At 45.7% G+C, this 25,380-nt stretch overlaps 1 protein-coding gene across 5 annotated transcripts in view; it reads right to left on the bottom strand.

The window, feature by feature from the left end:
• The window catches only part of GBF1 (golgi brefeldin A resistant guanine nucleotide exchange factor 1), a 114,708-nt gene that overhangs the window by 9,749 nt on the left and 79,579 nt on the right, over positions 1-25,380 (bottom strand). For 3 of the 5 annotated variants that reach the window (XM_034663176.1, XM_011236135.3, XM_011236148.3), the window contains exons 4-29: positions 22,752-22,883; positions 18,147-18,265; positions 17,501-17,609; positions 16,949-17,009; positions 15,452-15,506; positions 11,638-11,785; positions 11,079-11,302; positions 10,385-10,553; positions 9,743-9,954; positions 9,303-9,401; positions 8,520-8,714; positions 8,098-8,287; positions 6,822-6,962; positions 6,406-6,494; positions 4,827-5,029; positions 4,228-4,351; positions 3,814-3,939; positions 3,466-3,548; positions 2,558-2,794; positions 2,178-2,271; positions 1,632-1,808; positions 1,235-1,299; positions 1,028-1,151; positions 756-827; positions 521-615; positions 108-261 (exon numbers count right to left, since the gene is read on the bottom strand). In XM_034663176.1, the coding sequence (XP_034519067.1) occupies positions 108-261; positions 521-615; positions 756-827; positions 1,028-1,151; positions 1,235-1,299; positions 1,632-1,808; positions 2,178-2,271; positions 2,558-2,794; positions 3,466-3,548; positions 3,814-3,939; positions 4,228-4,351; positions 4,827-5,029; positions 6,406-6,494; positions 6,822-6,962; positions 8,098-8,287; positions 8,520-8,714; positions 9,303-9,401; positions 9,743-9,954; positions 10,385-10,553; positions 11,079-11,302; positions 11,638-11,785; positions 15,452-15,506; positions 16,949-17,009; positions 17,501-17,609; positions 18,147-18,265; positions 22,752-22,883 (3,497 nt within the window). The remainder of the gene's footprint in view (positions 1-107; positions 262-520; positions 616-755; positions 828-1,027; positions 1,152-1,234; positions 1,300-1,631; positions 1,809-2,177; positions 2,272-2,557; positions 2,795-3,465; positions 3,549-3,813; positions 3,940-4,227; positions 4,352-4,826; positions 5,030-6,405; positions 6,495-6,821; positions 6,963-8,097; positions 8,288-8,519; positions 8,715-9,302; positions 9,402-9,742; positions 9,955-10,384; positions 10,554-11,078; positions 11,303-11,637; positions 11,786-15,451; positions 15,507-16,948; positions 17,010-17,500; positions 17,610-18,146; positions 18,266-22,751; positions 22,884-25,380) is intronic. The other 2 variants (XM_002913882.4, XM_011236156.3) reach the window with 1 other exon arrangement.

Below are 25,380 nucleotides of genomic sequence, written 5' to 3'. Positions count from 1 at the left end.
TGCACTCATGCTATGGGGCACTACTCTCTGTCTCAGGCCATACCCATAACTCTTTGTGGCTTTAGTCCCTAGCATACTTCTTGCCCTCCAGGCTGTACTCTGCTTACCTGGCCACTGATATCTTCTCTTCGTAGTAGTCGAATGGCCAAGCGCAGCAGCCCCACCACTGCCCGCTCTACAAGGAAGCAGAAATCCTGTGCCTGGACACACAGGTGATATAGATGGTCTCGGACAGTCTGCCACACACAACCCACACGGTCCCTGAGGAACATAAGGGTGAGGACAGTCTCAGATGGAGAGGTCACTGGGCAATAAGTCTCTCTTTTTGATCCAGGTTAGGCCTTTCAGGGCTCATTCGTATTATACCCTAAGCAGGCAGGTATATTGAACAAGCAAGCTTCTCCACTGCCTAAAGCTTCATGTGCTTCTTGCCCCTAAAGCCCACTCAGCAAGATGGCTCCAGTCTTCCATCCCTTTGGCACAAGCCCAGTATGAGGCCTGCCTAAAGACTGCCTTCTACCTGTTCTCCAGCACAATCCTCAGCAGCATTTCTAGGCAGAAAGCAGCATCCTCCTCATCATACGTCTCTTCATCTGGTGTCACTGAGACCAGAGCCTAGAGCAAACAATAGCAGGAAAGCGTGAAGAAGTCAGCCACTAGCCCTGCCCTGACAGAAATTAAGGCAATCACCATTGTCCCCATCTCCCCTCCCAGACAGCCAGCCCTTTCATCCGTCTTCCCTCTTCACTCTGTACCTTCATGAGCTCCTGCAGTGACTCCAGCTGAAGGAACTTGCTTTCTGTGATCATCTTTTCTGGGTCACATTGCTAGAGGGGATGCAAGAGGGAGGAGGGTCAGTGACAAGGGCTGGAGGGAAGAGAATGTTCCCAAAAGCTAGGACAGAGGACAAAAGGAGTCAGCTCTGGTCATAAGCCCTGGATGATTCTACTCTTCAGTTCCTAGGGCAGCATCTATCTGGCAGGGAGGGATCTAGGCTTGTTTACCAGGGGTAGGCAGAGGCAGTTACCTTGATACAGTCCAAGGCCGCTCTTTTGGCCTCTTGGTTCTCAGTGGATGGGCCCCGCACACTAGACTGCTCAGTACCACTTAGTGTCAGCCAGCTCACAAAGCTTAGCACTGTTGACTCTCCTCTGCAGAAAGAGTTCAAACCTTGGTGAACTCCATAGTTCTGACCCTCCTTCTCCAAGGCCTTTCGCCTCTGATCTGCCCTTACCGATTTGATGGTGTCTCCTCCCTCTGCAGAGAGATCTTGCCGTTGGGATCCACAAAATCTTCTACCTGAAAAATTAGGTCAAGAATAATTTCTTTCCACATGCCCTTTGCATTTCCTGCTTCTCCACACTAAATTCTCTGGCTTTCTTCTTGTAGCTCAGTGCTCCACACTCCTGACTGGGCCCCCTACAGCTGGTGACTGCCAATGGCTTGTATCAGCCTTCTTTTACAGCTATCCCCTCACCCAAGATCTGTGGTCTTACATTTAAGGTGTTCCTGGTAAGCTTCAGCAGTCATCAGGCCCAGTGCTACTCTCAACCAGTTCCATACACAGATAGCACATAGTTTATGAGCTTTTGCCTTGTTGTTATTGTCCACTAATCTCCTACAAGAATTACCTCCACCATAGCTTTGGGCAGCAGTTGGGCTCGGAAGAGCTGCAGCATGGCCTCCATGATATTTTTCCAGCCCTCCCGCAGGATGTCACCATGGCGATGGGCCAAATGGAATACTGTCTTGGCTGCAATGTGGGCTTTGGGGTTGCTTCCAAACACACTGGGCAGGTTCTCAACAGACTGAAAAGAAAGACGAGAAAAAGCTTAGGATCTGGCAAATGTCTGGAAAGGAGATCTCTTAGGCCTTTACCTATTTCCCCAAGGATCCTTCTGCTTGCAATGGTTCAATGCCCCCTAATACTGGTAGGAAGGGCTAACCTGATTAAGGCCTTCCCCACCGATGCGTCTCCTCTCCCATCCCAATTGCATGAGGTGAGACTATTCTCATTCTAGGGTATGTGAAACAGAAATGGCCTAAGTGCCTCTGTAGTCTAGGGAGAGTGAAGGAATATGCTGAGGGAAAATAGCTCCACAGATAAGGATAGATTTATGGCTAAAAGAGAGGTCCTCCTTTGGAACTCTAAGTACACAGTTCTTGCCCCTGCTCACCTCACTGCTAAGAGCTGTGAATTTGCAGAGAGATATGATGAGATTGTCAAACACATCGCTGAGGCCATAGTGGGCAGAGATCATGGCGCACTTCCTGTAATGTCACATTCCAGAAACAGTGAGTCACGGGAAGGCCAGGCAGCCCCTTCCAAGTCCCTGAGGTGGCTTACTTAGGATTCTTCCCCAATCAGTCCCAGGAAGAAACATTTTACTCTTCAATCTGTTTAAGACTGAGCTTTCCCAAGCTTCAGCCTCCTTTCAAAAACTCAGAGAAAACCCATCCTAATAAAAATATTAGTAGGAATCAGAAAGGCATAGAGGCAACCATGTTTGCCCAGAGAGGTGAGAGGAGGTCAAGACCAAGGCCACAGGTGGGCTACCTGAAGCCTGAGATGGCTTTCTGGATGATTGTCTCCTCAAGGCTTTTGTCAAAGACATAAGAAAGGGCAGCAATAGTGGGGCCCCATGTCATGGTGAAGAGGTCAAGATCATAGCTGCCAGCAGTCACACGAAGGAATATGCCCTCTGGGGTGGCACCTCGATGAAGCAGCACATTCCATACATAGTTCTCCCGAACCAACCCTGTCTGCTCTTCAGGCATCACAATTTCCTCATTCCTGTCAGGAGGTAAAGGAAAGAGTAGGTGCGTTGCTGTGAACCTAACTGGTTCCAAACTAGGACAACAGGTTTTGCCCATACTGGCACAACCAACCAATGAGAGGTCACCAAAAGTGCAGCTCAGTGGTCTGCTTCCCACCCACTAGTGGGACCAGGGAGAAAAAATGGAAGCGCCCCGTAATCCCCCATAATCTCAAAGCCTTGTCTCTAACTGGGGCCTTTAGCTCTGTAGTGAGATCTCCGTTCTTTCTGGGCGTTAAGAGGATGGATATTTCTCTCTACCTTTTCTGGTTTACAATAAAAAACTAAGTGCCTCACCTCTGATCTTTGCCCCAAACCTCACCCTCCAGTGCCCCTCTTGGGTTCTCTACCAGCTTCATTCAGAATGCATTTTGTGAGCTGCACAGAAAAATCCAGTGGCTTTGGGTTCAGAAAATGGGCCCATGATATTCTACTTAGCAGGTGCTGTTTAGATCCTGGCTCAGACTATTAGAGCTCCAGTACTGTTCAGGCTTCAGGAAGAAATGGGAAGAGGGGCTGCCCAGCTGAGTCTCAATGCTAAATCCAGGGCATACGAATCATTGAAGTCTAATGGGACTCTAAAATCTGGAAAAGGAAGCAGTGTGCTTCTGCTTAACGAGATGCCAAACTATTCTCCACAAATACTCACTTGATGGCATGGTACATGTCCTCCAGGATGTCTTGCTCAAAGTCCTTGCCTCCATTCACACCTTTTAGGTTTTTGCGAAACTCCTAGAGACAGGCCAATAAGCTTTTCCCCCATATGTCAATGCTGACGCCCCACCTAAGGAACTCCTGGGTCTATGGTAAATAGGACTTAGGAAACTGTAAGTGAAAGAACCCACCTCCCTAACCCAGTTTTTTTCCCAGACTGGCCAGCCCTCGAGACCCCTGGACAAGCTCTGTCCACTGTGCCCACTGGAAATCCCATGTCCTTCCTGCTATACCTCCAAAACTGTACTGGATCCTCTCTGCCTTGGCTGGGATCCAAGCTTACCTCTAGAGTCATGGGTGCGTTCTGTTTGCGAACGTTGTGGTTATGCTGGTCAGTATTAAGCATGATGACAGCATAGGCCAGGGCAAAGCAGGCATCGCTATTGGCAAATGGGGAGCCATTACAATTCTGAAAAAGCAAAGACCTCACCTGTATCAATGCTCTTCTCTGGCCAATCAAACCTTCACTACCAACCCACTGGCCAATGCTGGGTATACAGGGGGCCTACCAGCCACAAAGCCTCCAACCTCTTGCCAACTCCCTAACAGAAGCTGCTCTCTCTATGGAAAGCTCGCTGTTGTTGCTCTCAGCATTCTTAGGAGACAGCATGCTGCTGGGTCCTTCAGTTGGAGCCATAAAAACCCTCCAGTCAAATGAACCTGGGATGCTGGGCTCAGGCCCTGCCACTCAACTCACTCTCCAATGCTCTGTGAATGCCTCCAGCAACCTCTGGATAACTGGTGCTTCCCCAGGTAAGCGGAAGGCTTCCAGATAGAGACGAAGAGCTTCATCCAGCCGTAGACCCTGAAAGCTGAAGGTGCTAGAGGGAAAGGAAGGACAAAGAGGCTGAAGATATATAGGCTGCAAATGCTGAGCTCCCTATTAGCTCTAGTCCCTCTAACCTTCTCATATTGGAACAGAGGAGACTGAAGGCTCTAGCAAAGGGGAACGATCTCGTGGTCAACTCCAACACGGACTAGAATCTGACAACTCCTAATTTTTGTATGTTCCACATCAGTGCATTCTTGCCAGGAAACCTCATCCGCTGGAACCTATAACCTACCTTGTGCTCAGGAACCCAGTTCTATCCCTTTGCAATGCTCTCTGTGCAGAATGAAATGGCTCCCAAAGCTATCCTGCTGGATCCTCTTTCAGGTCCAACAGACGTAAGTCATGGGAAGAGGAAGAGAGTGTGACTTAGGTCACCAGCAGGAACTGACTGAGACAGTTTAGAGGGAGGGATGCCTCGCCCTTTGATCACCAACTATGTCTCCCATTTCTTACCGCTTTCTCACCTCACAAAGCTCTCCAACAGGTCAATGTTTTTGCGGTCACTCACAAACTCTCCAATCATTTTCTTGTCCAGCCGAGGGTTCTCTCGGAGCCACTGGGCTACCTCTGTGTTGTCCATTGGGATGGTGAGGAGGCCTTTCTCCTGCAGAAACTGGATCCCCTTCTTTGGTTTCTGGTTGAACTGCTCTGTGCCAGTGATTAGCAGCTGGAAGAGAGATTTTAGAGGTGTCACAAGCTGCTCTGCTCCTAAACCAGATAAGGTCAGGCTGAACTCCATCATAGCCCACAGCTGGTCACCTAATGGGCTGCGAGGATGTGGTTCTAAGTGACTCCAGAACTAAGGCTGGATCATACTGGCCCTAGCTCTCCCCAGTCTTCCTAATTAGAACTGGCTGAGGAACAGGGGTGCCCGGCTTGCTCAACTGGTAGAGCATGTGACTACTGATCTCAGGGTTGTTAAGTCTGAGCCCCATGTTGGGTGTAGAGATAACTTAAAAATAAAATAAAATAAAATATAAAATTTAAAAAAATTGCACCAGAGGGGGCACCTGACTCAGTTGGTAGAATATGCAACTCCTGATCTCAGGGTTGTGAATTCAAGCCCCACATTGGGCATGGAGCCTACTTTAAAAAAGAAGAACTGACTAAGGAGCTCCTCCTCACTCATTTTCTGAGTTCTCAAGATGCACAGGGACAGCTCTTCTCCACCAACTTGGGAACCAGGAAAAAGTAGAAGAGAGACTAGAGAAGGTTCTCTTCTCCCCAGTTTTTTTAAAAGAATATTTTATTTATTTATTTGTCAGAGAGAGAGTGAGAGAGAGCACAAGCAGGGGGAGCAGCAAGCAGAGGGACAAGCAGGTTCCCTGCTGAGCAAGGAGCCCAATGTGGGATTTGATCCCAGGACCCTGGGATCATGACCTGAGCTGAAGGCAGACGTTTAACCAACTGAACATCCCTCTTCTCTCCAGTTTTATAGTCATCCTGGCATCTGTTTATAGCTTAGCTTGGATTTCCCTTCTTTCTTCAGTTTCCCAGCTTTTAAGGACCAGGTGAACTAACTGTGATGATAATTCAAGTTTTTGTCTGTTTAGTCACAGTTCTGCAATCAAGGGGACACATAAACTAAAGTAATTTAAGCTGATCATAAGAAGAAAGGGTTAAACAAAAGGTTTTCTGTGTTCAAAATACATGGTTCTTTTTAAACTTTACTAAAGCACCAGATATATGTCAATTGCTTTTCACTGCCAACCCTTACCCCAGAGCTTGAGATGACCAAAACTTCCAGTGACCCACATGATACCAGGTCCCAGGCTCTTGTTACCACCAGTAACAATTGGCTCTCACCTAGGGCAGCATTTGCCCAGGGGCACACAATAGGGTATGCCTAATTACATGGCTTAGAAGTGAAGGCTTTCAAGGGAGACTGGGTGGTTGCTGAAGTCCCAACAAATGCCAAGATTAGCCTTGGGAAACCACTCAATGAGCTGCTAGACTCTCCCTTATCCTCTGGGACAGAGACCCTATAAAAGACACCCAGACAGAGGCAGACAGAGGCTAAGCTCTGGGGATAGCTGTACATACCTTCTTCTTGTTTTTAATTTCAATCAGTTCCCGTGGATCTGGCAGGAGACAGGAAAATCGAGGTGGCTTCCGGATAAACTTTTTGTCAGCTAGGAATGGGAGATGGGAGGAAGAAAAGGAAAAACCGTAAGGCCTCTTTTACTAGTATAATGGCTTTTGGAAGGTTGCCAATATACTCTCTAGTAAAGAAGGAGAATGCCTCAAAAATTTTCTTGTCCTCATCAGTCTTTCACATTTCTAGAAGTTCTATCTTCTGGGGCTCCAAACGTTTTATTTCCTCTCTCCAGGTTTGAGGGCATGCGTGAGCAGCCAAGGTTCATTCACATACTGCCTTAGGGTGTCTGTGCCTCCCCCTTCCCTCTGCTCTCCACCAGACCCTCCAGTTGGGCTGAGGATCATGGACACCCAGTACCCACCCCCAGAGTCAGCGGCTTCCTCCAGATCACTGCATCCTGGCTTCCCATGTTCTGCTGGCAGCCGCCCTCCACCTGGCAGATGTAGGCCTGGGATATCTGGGGCTATGCCTACAGGTTTCCCATCACTGGCTGCTCTTTCAGCTGGTAAGAGAAAGGAAGATAAATGAAGACGGGGTAGGAAAACAAACAGAGCTGCAAGAGAGGTTGAGTACTAGGCCAAGGAGACCTGGATAGGTCCCACATAGACTCACATAGGTCACCAGCCCTCAAGAGTAGTCAAATAAGTAGTTCAAATAAGTAGTCACTGTTCCAGGTTAGTCAAGCATTAGATTCCATAATTTAATAGAGATTACCTAGTCCCGTTCTCTGATCTTCCAGAGTCTCAGTCTCAAGGGGATGTCAGAGAAGATTAATTAGGGTGGAAGGAGATACTGGGGGTGGGGGAAGGCAGGGCCTGGAGCTTTCTTTCTTTCTTTCTTTTTTTAAAAAGATTTTATTTATTTATTTGACATAGACAGCGAGAGAGGGAACACAAGCAAGGGGAGTGGGAGAGGGAGAAGCAGGCTTCCTGCCAAGCAGGGAGCCCGATGCAGGGCTTGATCCCAGGACGCTGGGATCATGACCTGAGCTGAAGGTAGACGCTTAATGGCTGAGCCACCCAGGCGCCCTGGCCTGGGGCTTTCAGGAACAGAAATCCTATATCCTTTCATCTAGGTTCTCTTTTCTCCCCATAAAGAAATAATAATACTCCTATGTTGTATACCTGAAACTAATATAACATTGTTTTTAACCATGCTTTATTTTGTTAAAGATTTTATTTATTTATTTTAGAGAGAGACAGTGCATCCACGCAGGCATGCATGAGCAGGGGGAGAAGTAGAGGGAGAGGGACAAGCAGACTCCATGCTGAGTGCAGAGCCCAGTGCAGGGCTTGATCCCACAACCCTGAGATCATGACCTGAGCCGAAATCAAGAGTCGGACACTTAACCAATTGAGCCACCCAGGTGCCCCCGTTAACTATACTTTAATTAAATAATAATAATAACGATAATAATAATAATCCTATAAGAAAGCCAAAGTGTGGAAGATAAAAAAAAAAGGACAAGTCCATGAGTCTTGCTAATCTGCCTGGCCTATGATTCAAACCATCAAACCCTGTAAACACAGAATTGTGTGAGCCCCCAGAAGAAATGATATAAAGGATGGAGAGAAGATTCAGTGAGTAGAGAAGTGATAAGTATAGAACTGGTCCTCAAAGAAAGAAATGCCTCTCACTATTGCTGGATTCTCGGGAGCCATCAACTGCCTCATAGCCAGGTCTGGCTGCTTCTTTCTTCTCTTGCTGGGTAAGATTGTTGAGGACTTTGGCCTGGCAATGGGCCTCAGTGCTGTCAATCACTGTCAAGAGGGCATCAAGAGACAGGAGGTGTGTTGTATAGAGCTGACCAGACACAGGGAAGGCATTCTGGAAAGTAAACAGATCCAGCAGACTTGAGGTGAGAATACTTTACACTTTATCCTTTTCCAAAATCCCTGAAACCTCCTGTAACTTCTACATTGTCCTGAGAAAATGCCTTTCTTCTTCTTGTTTCCCAACTCTCAAGTGTTTCCCACCCCACATATAGTATGATCACTACCACCAGAGAGATTTCCTTAACACAGCCTTCTTCCTAGAGGCCAGTAATAATGCTCAGCACCTTGGACAGCAGCTTCGTGAGATCTTCAAAGAGGTTCGAACAGTAGTAGTCACAATCATAGTTGATATAGAGCTCAGTGACAAAACTGGGGATGTGCCAGAGCTGCACAATGGCCTCCAGTGCCATCTCCTTCATCTCATAAGGCATTTTGGGGTTCTCCACAGTGATGATCTCCATGAGCTTTTTGATGTACATCTGGCAATAATCCAGTAATAGCCATTTGGGTGGGGAAGGAGTCAAGATAGAAGAGAAAAATTAGACAGGTAAACCATTAAACACAAGACGGAGAAGCCCAGCCAGGAGGCATGTATTAAGAGACTGTTAAAGGTATTCTATCCTCTTTGGCCTCCATGCTAGGGAAAGCCTGGCTCTCTACCTCACACCTGATCCAAAACAAGTTGCCTATTGTCCATCTTGTGCTCTCTATGTGAGCCTGACCTGGTACTACTCAGAGTTCCTTTTTGCAACTTAGTGGCAAAGCCAGTCTGACTTGCTTGCCTGTACTGCAGAGGAACTGCTAGGCAGAAAAGCCATACCCACTCATGGTGAGGTTGTCCACCAGTCCTTGTATGTGGCTTCTCTCATTTTATAGCCAGCCAGTTTCCTCTGGGTTTCTTCTAATTTCTCCACTAAAGAGGCCAGCCAATGAACCAAACTATGGAGGCTAAAAGCACTGCCTTACAGGAACCCCTAAATCCCATCCCTGCAGAATGACAGAGCTGGCCGTGTTGAAGATGCCATGCATCGTTCTATTTTTTCTTCTTCCAAGTTCAATACACTCACCTCCAATTGGAACTTGAGGTGCTCCCTCATGCTTTCAAACAGCAGGAAGCATACCCGCAGGGAAGCAGCATAAAGGTTGAGTCGCTCTACACTGAGTAGCTGGAGATCAGAGTACGGTTAAATCATTAGGTTTTTGAACCTATGGCTCAACCAAGAGAAAAGCAGGAGAGCAAACTGTGTGAGGTTGCCACTAAGGTCCTGTGCTCTAAGGGAACTCTTTATCTAGACATTCCTGTATTTCTCTTTGGCTGCCAGAGTCCCCAGGGAACTAACAGTGTCCTCCTGACAATGACCACTGGCCAACTGGGGAGGGAGGTTCTTTCCGGGATTCTATATTTTTTGCACCAATCAGCCAAATCTCTCTGTGCACTCCTGGTCCTTAAGAGACCCCGAAAAAAAACAGCCAGGGGCTCAGAGGCCCTCTAGAAATCCAGTCTTACCTGGAGTAAGTGGCGGCACATCTCATCCTTGATGAGGCCCAAGAGGGTTTGGCACTGGGCTACAGGGGCTGATTCAAGAGCCACTGTCAGCAAATGCAGTCCCATGTGGATCATAACCTCTGAATTGTGGCGGTCGTGTGGATTGGTGAGGGAGATGAGGAAGCGGAAGAGCTCACGGATGCAGGGAAGACCATAGGGGACCAAAGCTGTACCTAGGGAAGGCCAGGAGTAAAATGGGATCACTAAGAAACAACTGGCTTGATAGCTTGGCCTGGCCTGCCCTGCATTATACAAGGGAATTTCAGATAAGTGATTCTCTTCAAGAAAAAAAAAATGTTTTCTTTCTGGGGAGGTAAGAAGGTTACTCTCACTTATTGAAGGGAATCAGAATTGATGACCCTAATTTCTGTCAAAAGTCCCAAGCTTTCTATTCTTCCCTCTCATTTTAAGTCCCTCTCTGTATAAGTTAGAGAAGGACTCCATCCATGCCAACAGTCCTCTGGCTTGAGTCCATTTCCTGACTAGAAAATGGCCTAGAACCTGGATCAGAAGGCACTTTGGATCCAAGATGGTCTAGACTCAGGACACTTAGTGGGCAAGATGGGGGAGGTGAATAGGCAGAGCCTGCCTGAGAGAACTCACCTTCCTTCTGGGAGGACTGTGTAAAGCGCACACCCCGGGGATTGACGTAATCCATGTCATGAACAGAGGCAGAGTCAGAGTGGTCAGCAGGGGACGTGCACTCCTCTAACACTTCGGGGATGGATTCCACGGATGCTGACTGGGCCTTTTCCACATGGACCCCTTCCTGCTATGACCAGTAGCAGGGGGACAGGAAGAGGGATGAAACAAGAGCAACTTGGAACTTACTCCCCTGAAGTGCCTAGGCTCCAAGTGTCTCTAATAGACTGCAGGTGTAGGGCTAGCTCAGTGGGTTATGAATCAATGCACAATGCAAGATGGCTCAGGGCAGAGTATGATGAAAGACTCAGAAAGCACCTCCTGAGGCATCAGTGACCTAAAATGACTCGAACCCTAGAGGCAAGAGAGGCTCTCTTAGGCTCAGGATTTAGATCATTACCTTCCAGACAAAGCTATGGCCATCTCCCTCACCTTTGCCAAGCACTACCTGTATACACGACTTCATAAATCCCATGAGCCACCTCTCACAGTGAGTTATGCTGTGGATTTTCTACACAGCACAGCTGATTCTAGGAAACAAGAAATAATCCCTTACCCTAACCTTTTGAGCCAAGGCCTGGATAAGGATGCAAAGGATCCAGCCAATTCCCACAGGAGAAGACTAGAAAGGGGCCTTTAGAAATCAAAGCCATACCTGGGGGTCAAGCTGCTCAGGAACCCCTAGTTCACTGCTAACAGGCTCTGTAGCTGTGCTGTACCCCAGAGAGCCAGGTTGCTCCAGGTCAGTAAGGTCCTCCTTGGAGGTGGTCTGTGAGGAGAACTCCAGGCCACTGTCTGTAGAGGGGCTGACCACCGCTGAGGCAGTTTCTGAACTTGCAGAGGAGATGGGAGTGGGCACATCAATGAAGGGCATGCCCCCTGCCAAGCAAAGTAAGTAAGGCTTGAAGATGAGAGACTCTGTGTGAAACACATTCCCTCCTTCCCCAGAGGCTCTATTTCCTAGACTGCATAATAATCTCTGTAAACACTGGTCTCTAAAGTAGTCAGAGTCCCTCTGGAAGGAGAACAACCTTAAGTCACTGCAGAAATGCTAAATGGTCACAGTCTGAACAGACCTGGAATATTCCCTTTTTGCTCTTAGCAGAAATACCAAAGCCCCTCGGTTGGCTGGTTTTCAATGTTAAAATCCCCAAGAGAGGAAGGACATTTTCTTCTATCTATTCTAATCAGAGGAACCAACCCAGGGCACTCACCAGTGAGGTTAGAGGATAAGGTGGTTCCATTGGGGGTGGGCAGCTCTGAACCTGATGTGACTTTGGTCATATGGCGCAGGGGCCGGGGGGATCTCTTCTGTTTCTTCCACTTGGATGAATCACTCATTCCTCCTGCTCTCATTTTCAGCTGGAAATAGCATACCTCATTAGCACTGGTATTCAAACTAAGATTCTTTCCCTAGAAAGCTCCCTTCTTTTATTCCTACTGGTCCCTGGAAAACAGCCTATATGCCGCATCTGTGCCACAGGAAAAATCTCGACCATCAGAAGACATTCCTACTCCTCTAACCTGGCTTCTACATCTGCCACTTCACAGATCAGCCTGGCAGACTCCTAAACATTCTACTTTTAGGCTGGCCACACATTATTCTGCTTCTCTGAGTCCTGGGTGGCAATCCTAAGTCCTGTAGATGCTGCCTGATTCTCTTGCAGAAAGGGTGAGGGCAGAGGCTCCTTTATCCAAAGCTTCAGATCTATAGGTCCTGGATTCCTGGGCCTTGTTCCACTACCTCTAGCACAGCCTCCTACTCCTAGTTCTTATCCAACTAGGAGAGCCTATACCTTCCCCGTCACATTCTTAGCTTTCCCACTGCTTTGTGAACTGGGCCTAGATCCTAAACATATTCCTGGATCTCTGACATTTTTGCATCAGATTGGTCAAAGGCTCATTCCTTGGAGGTAAGGAAGGAGTGGCATCCCAGCCGATTTGTAGAGTTAAGGATGGAGGGTCATGTCATGTGGCTGCTCTGATCTTTACTGCTTCCAATTTTGGTACATCCCAATTTTGGTACAGACCTGTTCTTCTCACTGCTGGGTCTTTCTATATGCAATTTTATGTTTTCAAATGGTAAGGCTACTGATTTCTTGGACCCTTGCTCTATTTCATGTCCTTCTCTCCTGCTGTATTTCCATTTCCATATAGCTTTCTTTTAGTCACAAAGGAAAATCTCTAAAACCCATTATGGGAACTATTCTGGGATATGAGTTTTTATGTATTTTCTCACCCTAAGCTCACAGCTACTTTGTTTAGGCCCATTTTGTTTTCCTGGTCCTGATGCCTTCTGATAGGGTTTGAAACCAGTCCCTCTACAGTTACACCATACTATTCCTAGACTGATGGACCATCCCTGGACTGGGCAACAGTAATGGTCCAGGAACCATCAGAATGCCTCTCTAAAAGAGTAGAAGCATTTTTCCTCCCTGCCTCTTTCTAAAGGCTGAATATACTCATGTTATCCTTGGCTTGTTAAATTCCTTCTAGTACTTGGAGGATAGGCCTCCTTCCTCAACCTCCCCCAAGCCCTCCTGAACATGGGTAACCATTGACCCTTTGCTTAGAAACCACTTAATTCTTCCTTCCTTACCAATAGCTCCACCCAGAAAGGAAAGAGGTCCAAGAGTTGAGCCCTGCACCCAGCTCTTACTAACATAGCAACAGCCTCACACTGGATTTACATTTCTTGTCCCTCCATCTCCAAAATGCCTAGAATAGAGCTTCAAGCACTCCGAGAACTGTGGCTACACAGGAACCAGGGTGCTTTCTCCAGTAACCACTGAAGCTCATCTGTGGCAAGTTCATGGTAAAAAGAATGTTCTGGGAGTAAGAGTCAGCCAAATATACCATCCAGAAGCTTAAGAGATCAATGAGAGAAAACAAGAACCTCCTGACTTTACTGGCAAATTGTTACTGAGGTCCAAAAAGTACTAACATCTGGATCCACTTTTGTGAGCTATCTTTTCTGTCCAGGTGGCCTCCCAATTTCAGGGACTCCCGGTGGTTCTACTTTCACTGAGAAGCCCGTCACTCATTGAGATTCCTTCCTACACTAGGATTAGTCCTTCCTGTTTCCTTCTCTAACCTCTGCAAAGCTAGCTCCAACCTGATCATTTCAATTAGTATTCTCTGCCTCCTGGCTGGAATAGGAGATGAGAGGCTGCCAGTTCTCACAAATGCCTCAGCCCTTAAAAAGTACAGTTACGCTCCCTGTCCTAAGGTTCTAAGGACAGGGCTGGGCAGTAGGTATTCATGGAACCCTACAACACCTTATCCATAGAACTGTGCTCCCTGTTATGTTTCCTGTTATGCTCCCTGTCCTGAGGTTCTAAGGTAGGGGGTGGGCAGTACATGTTCATGGAACCCTACAACACCTTATCCATATATCTGTATTTCCAAAGGGCAATATAAGCTTTACAAAGAAAGGTCCTAGGTTAATAATGATGGCAAAATGCTGGGCAGCTGCTAAAGAGAAATGCAACTTGTGACAAGTCAAGCACGCAAATGCAAAGTGACACGATTCATGCAAACAGAATGCAGGCCTATGGACCATCTAGCTAGGTGTACACACACACCTAGTTCTTTTTATCTTCAGCGACTTGGGCTATCCAGCTCCTTCCCATCTATCTAGAGTCCTAAATCTTGGAATAGGTCCTTTAAGGTTAACTAAGGAAAAAAGACCCCAACTAGATGGATTATCCTTTCCCTCCAAACCCAGTTCAAGTATCCAGATAGAGTCAAGACTGTGCTTAAGCTCTATATGCCAGCTCTGAGACAGGGAGAGGGTAGAAGAGGGAAGGGCCTTGTTTAGAGGTCCCTCCCAGTTCCCCTAGAAATGGTAGATATTAAACCTCCTAACAAGATGTCAGCAGGACCCAGGTTCTCTACCTAGGCTCACTAACTACATGATGTATCACCAGTTCAAAGCTTCCTTCTGCCTCCAGGCAACCAGATGCCCCAGGAAAATTCCCAACACTGCAAAGCTACAACCACATGCAACACTTCCAAAGCCGTGCTGTGTTACTAGGGAGGGGTAAATTGTGCTTTGCACAATGGAAATGGGACCCAGATGTTGTGTGTGTGTGTGTGTGTGTGTATATATATATACACACACACACACACACACACATATATATATACACACATATATATACATTTAAATAAATTAAAAGGGGGAAAGGAGAGGGAGAGGGAGAGAGACCTTGAGGTTCTTAAAGAGTAGTACCCTCTCTAACTGGTTCAGGGCTTTGGTCTGCTCCCCACTACTTAGCTCCAGTTTGTTGAGGAGACATGGAGAAATCTGTGAAAGACAGGCAAACGAATGATTTAAACAAAGTGACATAAACTCAGACACACGCCAACAGGGCAGAGGGCAGGAATGGGGATGGAGAACTAGGGAGAAGAAAGGTCAGGTGCATGCACCGAACAGCCAAGGGTCATCTCCACGGGCAGAACCTCTTAGGGCTACAAGTAGAATCATCAGAGGCCTGTGAAGTCTAGGACTTCAGTTCAAGATAGAAAGAGGCCATTCTTCTCACCACCATTCTTCTAGCAGTTTGAGAACCTTCTGATCTAGAGTCAGGCTTGATTTGTCTTGTTAACAGAGACTAGCACAAGTGTGAGCCCAATCCAACCCAGCATTAGGGGGGGACTTAGGGCATAGGGTCCTTAGGCCTCCTACCTGCTGACAAGGCTGGGCTTTGAGGGGATGGCAGGGTGTTCACCTTTATCAACATACATTTTTATTGCAACCTGATCGGCCTCACCAAGTTTCCGTGAAGGACTGGCTCACCAGCTTATGTGTTGGGTCAACAAAGATATGCTGGGAAGGAAAGGTTCGGAAAGAAGAGGTATCTGGGGAAAAATAAATTTCTCACTAAAGGAATGACAGCTATTTCTAGATTCCAAGCAGACCTGTATAGGCAAAAGCATGTTTTTGCTAAGTAGGGGTATCCAGGAAAATCCCCATAACACTGAAGTTGGGAGACCAAGGTTTGGATGAGGGACAGCAGGTCATACCTTCTTCATGTTGGTCCCCATATAGTTCTTGGGTTCTTCTTTAAACTGAGGTAACCTATAAGACAGAATCCCATGGACTGTCATTAGGGATAATAACAGGTCTCCCCTGCATGCCAGGCACAGCCCAAAGATGCTCAGGGCCAGAGCATGCCCTGTCTCTTAGGAAAAGCTAGGAAGAGAAGCAGCTTTGAGAGCCTCAACAAAGAAAGACATTGGGGGACTTATAACACAGACACTTTCTTAAAAAGAAGGTAGTCACCAGGGCAAGGTGACTAAGTGCCCTTGGAGTATGGTGGCTCTTTTCATCCTAAACTGATTCCTTCCTACTTGTGTTTACTTGACAAGTATTGATGAAAGCCACAAGATGGGGAAGAGGGCAGTCCATCAAAACCCCAGGAGACTGGGCAAAGAGTGAAGAGTTCAAGGTAGGCTGAGTTTCTGAAACCAAAAAATCTGAGCCTGAGGAATAAGAACACTTTGCAGCAGGGTCCAGGGGCAGATCTAGTCTGTAGATAGTAAGAATTATTACTTAGAGATTTGAGAGCAAAAATGGAATCCCATGAGGAAGTTTTTTTTTGTTTTTTAACTAGACTATTTCCTAGAGCAATTTTAGGTTCATAGCAAAATTGAGCAGAAGGTACACTGATTTCCCATATAAACCCAGCCCCTACTGATGCATAACCATCCCCATTATTAATATCACCTAAGGAGGCTTTAAAGCCCTTGCCTCAGTCAGCTCTTCTCACAGTCTATTAAAAAAAAAATAGGTATAGGGGCGCCTGGGTGGCACAGCAGTTAAGCGTCTGCCTTCGGCTCAGGGCGTGATCCTGGCGTTATGGGATCGAGCCCCATGTCAGGCTCCTCTCTATGAGCCTGCTTCTCCCTCTCCCACTCCCTCTGCTTGTGTTCCCTCTCTCGCTGGCTGTCTCTATCTCTGTCAAATAAATAAATTAAAAAAAAAAAAGGTACAGGAAACAGGCAGTTAGGCATAGTATGAAAAGGCCCCCTAGGCCCTTACTGAGGGCCTTGACTAGGGTAACCAGTGGTCCTGGCTTGCCAGAGGCTGAAGGGTTTGCAGGGATGCAGGACTTTCAGTGCTAAAATCGGGACAGTTTGGGCAAACAAGGTTGGCCAACCTAGCCTTGGTCCTTTCTCACAGAGCTCAGCACCCTATTCCAGGCTCCTTTGAATTTGGCTTCCTCTCTGGGTTCCCTTTCCCAGCTGCTACCTGCACAGAAACAGACACAAGTTTGGGAAGCAGAACAAGGTCTGTCAGCCCAGATCAAATAATCCTCTGCCTCCCTCTGAGGCCAAGCCAGCTCCCTCCTCCTTCTCCCTTGTTCAGTAACCCTGGACCCAAAGAACTACCCCCATCCATAATCCCAGTGGCCCCTGAAGTGGCTGTGGGGTTGGCCAGGTCCCTGAAGTGGCTGTATGGAAGTAGGCAGGCTCAAGAGGCCTGGGCAGCCGGGCTGAAGCAAACAGCAGCAGGTTTACCTTGTGAAGAGCAGCTGCACCATGTCTACGAGAGTGTGCTCTGCGGATTTTCTCAATAACTCTGCACAGGCAAAAACAAATAACACAGGTGTCATTACTTGCTGTGCTATTATCAGGAGGCTTCTCAGAGCAGACTCCCCTCCAAACCTTGTTTACTAAGGATTATGCCAAACTTATTAAAACCAGCTCCAGCTCAGCCTGGCAGCCACAATTGCACTATCCCACTAGGTGGCACTACTGAGTCAGGGGAAAAAAAGGAGGGGGCACAATGATGTGTTTTCATGGGTTGCAGGCTAGTGTCAAGCCCAGAAACCCCAAGGGAAGATGATTTGGTACCTCGGCTGAGTCAGTCAGGGATCTATCCCAGTTCCTGCCCTGGCACAGCTGTATAATAATCAAGTAAAGACATCTAGACCCCTATGACTCCACAAGGTAGGTAATGGAGAAGTACTGAGTTTTCTACCTCTCTGGGGTTCAGAGACAGCATCTTATATTTATACTCATGGACACTGGCCCTAGAAATGATGACAGGCCCAATATTCAAGCACCTACCACTGAGCCTCATTTCAAAGCAGATCCGGAAGCAAGACTGCATAATCTCGCACACAGATTCATTGGTTAGGTGGGCACCCGCTGGGGTCAGCAACAGAGTCCGTAGCACCTATCAGGAAGAAAGAGGACATTCAGTGATAAATAAAGCAGGCTGGGTAAAGTGGGGTGCACCTTAGGGGAGAGAAGCTGCCTCCTACTCCTGTAGTCTCCTATGGAAGCACTCAGGGGTGAGAAAGAGAGGTTAGCAAGAATGCTGACCTCACTTCAGTTTGGTAGGGGGCATCTCCCAGGAGCTTGTCTTGGGAACTGTGCCTTTATTCTGTATGACCCTGACACAGTTCAACACTCATTCCAGCCCTAGCCCACAAGCCCCACAGATGGACAGCAGATACGGTCTGCCAGAGGTACAAGCATATTAAGGGCTTCCGGTATCTGATAAATTCATTTAAGGCTTTTAATTATTTCCTTAGAAAAAGCTTTTACTTTGGGTACCGGAGCTGCTTGTTTGGAAACAAAGTAGCTCCCTAAGCCCCAGTGGAGTCAAAACACAGTCATGCTGCCGGCGGACTTGGGTAAGGATTGGGTAAGGAGCGCTGACAGCACCAGCTCCTGGCCATTAGCCTAATTGCTCTTCCCCTCCATTTACCTGAAGGATTTTCATCAGGACAACCTCATCGCTGGCAGGATCTGTGCCCACAAAACGGGCGTGGGTGACAGCATCTGCCATGTTCTCCATGCCCTCTGCTGTGCCCTCATGAGTGGGATCTGCTCCAACAAAAAAAGGGAACTAAATGGTATGGCAAGGAGAGACAGAAAAGGCAAGATATCCTGTATAGGGACTGCTTCCAGAGACTTTGTTTTTCTCCTCTCCAATTTCCTAACTCATGGCTACTGGAGCTACCTGAGAATTTTGCCCATAACTGGCTTTAACAAGCTCTTCAGCACAAATCCCACTGTGTTAAACAGTGGTTCTCAAACTGAAGCATATATCAGAACCACTCGGAAGACTTGTTAAAAATACAAATTGCTGAGCCCACTTTGAGAACTTTTGATTTAGTGGGGCCTGAGAATTTGCATTTCTAACAAGATCCCAGGAGGAGTTAATGCTGCTGGTCAGGGGGATCATACTTTGGAATCACTGGTGTAAAGCTACTCATTTCATAGAGGAAGGGCCTAGAAATACGAGTTTTTGGCCCACAACAAGGGCCAAGTAGGACCAGACCTTTGAACACCAACATTGTGGCCTTTCACTGTTCATGTGTTCTCTTTCAACACATTTCTCTCTGGTTGCTTTTAGAGTTTTGTGCTCAGGTACAAGTGAGGTAGGGGAAAGAAATGGACAGTCGCTGCTGCCAATACTTAAATCTGGGTGCCACATTACAACAAATCAGAGACCCCTTCCTGCTTTGGTTTCATTCTTATTTAAAAAATATGACATTGAAGAAAGAATCATTTTACCAGCTTAACTAAACAGGCATTAGAAGAGAAAAAAGACAAACTAAACAGGACTGGAGGGTGGCTGACTGGGGAGCAGGAGGAAGAGAATTTTAACAGTGAATAAGAAGAGGGGAGAAACTAGCTCAGACAACAAGCGCCATGCTGCAAACTGACACAAATGCTGCCAAGGGGGAACCTGCTCCCATTCATGTGTTAAATATCCACGAGGAGAGCCAAAGCAGTGGCCTCCATCAAGGCCTACAAGGGTCCCGCAGAACTGCCTGGGTTATCCTCGAAAGGGAAACATAAGTAGGAAAAAAAGGCAGGGACATGAAAAGCTTTGCAAGTGACAGAAAACGTTGCTCCAGAGGGGGCATGGTATAATACAGGAGCACCTCCTAGTATTAAGTGGTGGGAATTAAAAGAAATCTTATCATTTCTCTTTCCTGGTACCTGAAATTAACAGAGTTCCGGAGCCTAAAGCTCAGGGGGATAGCTCAGAAACCAGAACATTTCCCTTGCAACAATGAGCCCAAAGACTTTCATTAATTTTAAGTGATTTTCATCTTTCTCTTCTGTCCTGGTTCCTCTCTGACACCTGGCTAAAGACTCAATTCATCCTTACAGGATGGCCCTACTCAGCATCATCAGGAGTGGTTAGAGGTCATGCGAAAGGAAGCCAATTTCATGATGATACATAGTATATGGCTGACCCAGCTCTTTCTATCACGCCAACTCTCCATGTTTCTCCCATTTGACTCAGAAAATCCCACACTCTGAAGGCCCTTGGCCTGAGTCTTCTCTCACAGCCCGGCTGGACCGTCTCTATTTACGCCTCCAGGGTCCATTGCAGGACCTTTCCTTGAACAGGAAATCCAGGTCCTCAGTGTTGTGTGGTGGTTCAGAGCTCAGTGAATGGCAGTTTTGCTCCCACCTCACAAGGCTCCTCGGGGTCTATTTCTTCCCGTTTTTCAGTCACCTCCCTTGTTAAAGTAGTTTAACTGATTTCTTTGTAGCTCTTATCCTCTGAGTCTGAATGAAGTAGCAAAGTTAATCTTCTAAAAAGGCAGGTAAGAATGACAGGTTTTTAGAACTACAGGCAGAGCCTGCCAGGCAATCAGTGGCACAAATCCTGGTCTGGCAGCTGTGTGGGACCAAACAAAAGGCTGATCCTTGGAGTAGGACCTAAAATAATCCCAGAAGCCTTGGGTCACAGGATTGAGGGGTAAGGGGGATTTCTTCTAGGATAGCCTAAACAAAAGATTGTTTGGTTTGGGCTCACTTAGTAGGAATTGTCTTCCCTAGGACCCCTTCCTTAGAATGTCCTCCTTTCCTGGCCACTCTGGAGCAGATTGCAGGGAAACTTGCCAATCTCAACTCCTTTGCCTTCTGGCTTTCATACACTCCTTCCTGCTCCCTTTTTCATGCTCACTGTAATCACCACCTCCAGCATTCTCTTTTCCCACCACAGGAAACTCCAATGACCAGCTGGCCTGAGGTCTCCAATGACAAGCTTGTCTGCCAAGCCCAGGAAGGGCAGAGAGTAACACCGCAAGAGAGCAAAGGGAAGAAGCACAGAGGGCGGATGCTGGAGGCTGTGGAGAGAGATGACCTGCAGGTGGTGCTCAGGGCAAGGCTGGAAGTAGCTGGGCCTGATTTTTGCTTAGGAAAAGTATGAAGCTAGGACTAGGGTGCTTGGAGAGGCTGATGGCCCTCTTCAGAACCTAGCTGGCACCTAGGATTTCTGCTAAGGGTCTTGAATGATTCAGCTAAGCAAATCCCACTTTCTAGAAAAGATAAAAGTGTTTTCTTGCCCTGAACTGAAGCTATTTTCTTCCCCCTGGCTTGCTACAGTCTGAGCTGTCTCTTTTCTTGTCTCCTTACTTAGAAACAAAGACAGCTGCCTGTTTTCTATGTTCCTCACCCTTGCACATGGGCTAGCAATAGGGGAAAAGGAATTCACGATCCTGAGTGACAAGACCAACTAAAAAGGAATCCAAAAAAGACAGCATAAACAAATTCAGAGATAATGGACTAGATAAAATAATTGGGCTAGACTGGGAGAAAATATTTGTAATACTATGATAGACAATGGGTTAATATCCCCACTATACAAAGAACTCCTACAAATTAATAAAAACAAACAACTCGATAAAATAAGAGCAAAAGGAGTTATTCAAATGTTTACTTTAAAAAAATAAAAGTAATAAAATACCAGTTTTCACCCATCAAATCAGCACAAATGAAGAATACTGCTAAAATCAGTGCTGGTGACAGGGTGGGGAAATGGAAATTCTCAAACATTACTGTTGGAAGTATAAATCCTATAATCTTCTGGGAAAGCAAACTGGTAGTACCTATGAAAATGAAATATGCACATGGCCATTAATCCAAAAATTTCAAGTACAGGAATCTGTCATACAAAGGAAAATTAATAAATAAGGAGGTATGAGCAAGAATGCTTATTTCAGCATTATTTATAGTGGCTCAAAATAGGAAACCTAAATATTAAATATTAGTAGAGAAAGATTTTTTTAAAAGATTTTATTTATTTGAGAGAGCACTCACACATGAGCAGGGGCCGGGGGGGGGGGGGGAAGGGGAGGGGGAGAAGCAGACTCTGCAGAGAACAGGGAGCCCCATGTGGGGCCTGATCCCAGAACCCTGGGATCACGACCTGAGCTGAAGGCAGCCGCTTAACCGACTGAGCCACCCAGACAACCCAATAAAAGAAAGACTGATGTATCTATACTATGGAAATTACAGAGCTTTACAAGAAGAAAAAAATCTTACCTGGGGCTGAGGGGAGGGGAAATGGTGTATTGTTCCCTAATGATTAGAGTTTCTTCTGGGGTGAAAAAGTTTGGGAAACAAATGGTGATGATGATTGTACAACACTGTGAATGTAATTAATGCCACTGAATTATATGCTTAAAAATGATTAAAATGACAATTTTTATATTATATATATTACCATAATAAAAGAAAAACATACAAACTTCCAGTTGTAAGATATATAAGTTCTGGGTATGTAATGTATAATACTGTAACAATAGTTAAAAATACTACATTGTATATTTGAAAGTTGCTAAGAGAGTAGATCTTAAAAGTCCTCATCACAAGAAAAAAAAATTGAAACTATATGAGGTGATGAGTGTTAACTAGATTTAATGCAGTAATCATTTGTAACATATGTACGCTAATATGTTGTATATTATAAGTGAATTATATTTCAATAAAACTGGGGGAAAAAGAATAAATCAGAGGGATAATTATATCATGAACATCTTTCTAAGTTAATACTATTAAGTGAAAAAAGAAAATCCATAGTACATAATCCTATTTTTAAATGGTACTTTACATATATTTATATACATGCAGAGAAAGGTATAGAAAGATTCAAACCAGCCTATCAACATTATTTACATAAGGAAGAAGGAACACTGAGAGAGGAGAAACTATTAATTTTTCTTTTAGTCACCTCTTTATTGTTTATCTTCTTGAAATAAGCATGCACCGTATTTGAAAAATAACTTTAAAAAGGAACCAAACCAAACCTCCAAGGGCACCACACCTTTAATTCCCTCCAAAGCATAAAGAAACCAGGGTCCCAAGGAAACGCCCCCTCCTCCCCACTCTGCATAACCTGAGTCAATTAGCGTGATGAGTAACCAATAATAGTCTTCTCTCCTACAAGGAAACAGATGGCTAGGAGAAACCTTCCAGTATCACCAGCTCACTACCTAAAGCCTGACCACCCCAGGAGAGGCAGGAAATGAAGTGTTGTGGTCATCCAACAGGCCTGAGCTCTTACCTATAAGTGCATAGGACAGGAACTTGTTGACAGAGGTGAGTGCCAGTCCAGTGATAGGGCCAGTGGTATCTTCAGAGCGAATCACTTCCAAAAATGGACGGAGGAACACATTGGGCTCAATTTCTGAGAGTTCTGCAAGAAAAGAAACAGAAATGAAGGGATGCCATCTGACAAAAGCTATATCCTAGAAAAAGGCCCTTCTTATCTGTGCCATAAGGCTAGAATTCTTAGTTACTGGGTCAATCTTCTTCCTCTAGATTACTTTAAATCAAATCAGACACTATATCATTTTATCTGTAAAATTTTTAGTATGTAGCTCAAAGATTAAGAAGTTAAAAAAACAAAACAAAACAGTATCCGGGTGCCTGGGTGGTACAGTCAGGCGTCCGACTCTTGGTTTCAGCTTGGGTTGTGATCTCAGGATCATGGGATGGAGCCCAGCATCAGGGTCGGCATGAGTCTGCTTGAGATTCCCTCCCCCACTCTTCCTCTGCCCCTCCTGCTTGTGCTCTCTCTCTCAAATCAATTAATCAAATCTTTAAAAACCTCACAAAAACACAGTTAAAAAAAGTAACAATAGTGCCTGCGTGGCTCAATAAGCTAAGCGTCCAACTCTTGATCTCAGGGTCTGGAGTTCAAGCCCCACATTGGGCTTTTTTTTTTTTTCTTTAAAGATTTTACTCATTTGAGAGAGAGATGGCACACAGGCAGGGGGAGAGGTAGAGGGAGAGGGAGAAGCAGACTTCCTGCTGAGCTGGGAGCCTGACGCAGAGCTTGATTCTAGGACCCAGACATAGTGACCTGAGCCAAAGGCATATGCTTAACTATCTGAGTCACCCAGGTGCCCCAAGATGGTAAATTTGGTTATATATATTTTTTTACCATAATTAAGAAATTAACAGTTATTCTTTAATATCACCAAATACTGACTGTTGGGTCAATTTTCCATGTCCATTTCACCACTCCACCTAGTCACACAGATCAACTTCATCTCAAGTTAGCCAAAGAGGCTCCCTTGCTGTTATGGTCAAGGTCACTTCTCTTAGAGATAAAAATATAGTACATCCCAGGAAGGTGAGGGAAAACCCTGAGGTTTCTATTCCTTCGATGAAAAATAACCCTCAAAAGAACAAAAGGCTGCACAGTCCCTACTCTTGGAGACAGTTTGTAATCTTGGAAGATCCTAACCACTCTTTGGCTTCCTTTCTGCCTAGAGCAAAGAAAAGGGCTAACTGCTCTGAGATGAAGGAGCAATTCATAATCTTTATTTTACAGATGAGAAAAATAAGGCTTAGATAAACTACATGATTGGTCCCAAATCACATAGCTAATAAGAAGCAGAGCTGGGATTTGAATGCAGTCTATATACATGGTTTGAAAACTTGTGAAACCATTACATCTATTCTTTTTTTTTTTTTTTTAAGATTTTATTTATTTATTTGACAGAGAGACAGCCAGCGAGAGAGGGAACACAAGCAGGGGGAGTGGGAGAGGAAGAAGCAGGCTCCCAGCAGAGGAGCCCGATGTGGGGCTCGATCCCAGGACTCTGGGATCACGCCCTGAGCCGAAGGCAGACACTTAACGACTGAGCCACCCAGGCGCTCCCCATTACATCTATTCTAACTACCAGCACAAACTCCTGAATTTAGAAGGCTTCATTCCAGATCTAAGAAGCTACACTGCAGTGGCCTTGCTCTCTATAGAGTTTGTTTTTCTAGAGTCTGCACTGCTTTCATCTTTCAGAGACCAGCTCACTAAAAGGCTTCCTAAATTGCTCAGAAAGATTAAGGGACATGTTTAAGGCTGCCCACCTTTAGAGACAAAAGAAAGCTGGGTTTTCTAAGTACCTTCACTTTCATGCAAATGTAGGGAGCTTCCCACTCGATTCTTACCACCCCCCACTTTGAGTAAACATTCACTGGGCCGGCTGCTCCTAAGATTAATGCTTTAATTAATTGGCAGATTGGGTAGCATTTTCCAAGCCTGTATGTACAGTGATCACATCAGCTGTATAAAACCTGCTTCTTATCCCCCACCTACCCCCACCTAGAGATGTACAATTTGCAGGAAAAACCTTTGTGTGAGGTGGTAGAGGGTTGAGATGTAAGAAATAGAAATACTAGGAAAAACTGAAATATATAAAACTTTTGTAAAGCATATTAAAAAATGTAAAGTCATCTAGTCTTGCTGCTTTAGAAACAATAACTACTATATATGATTTGGACTGTCATTTTAAAAATATGGTCATGGTTAGTATAGCTGAAATATAAAAGTTTAGACGGAAAAATAATCTTTAATTAAGAGGTGGGAAAGGAAACATTTTCTGAGCTTTCATCCAGCTGTTATAACTATATTTTCTTCATGTCTTCCTTCATGGTGAAAGACTAGGGAAATTTCACAGCCATGGTTTGACACTTCCAGAGCCATGTGCATTTTTTAATTTGGTAAAACCAACTCTCTTTGGTACAGTGTTCTATAAATTTTAACACATATATAGATTCCTGTAACCACTGTGACAGTGTGACAATTGGAAACAGTTTCACGCCCCAGAAAACTCCCTCTTATCTCTTTGTAGTCACCCCCCTCCTCCCCCCTGTCAATCTTTGATGTATTCTCCATCACTACAGTT

Source organism: Ailuropoda melanoleuca, chromosome 6 (genome assembly GCF_002007445.2).
Source record: "Ailuropoda melanoleuca isolate Jingjing chromosome 6, ASM200744v2, whole genome shotgun sequence".
NCBI lineage: Eukaryota > Metazoa > Chordata > Mammalia > Carnivora > Ursidae > Ailuropoda > Ailuropoda melanoleuca.
This window is presented reverse-complemented; position numbering and strand designations above follow the sequence as displayed.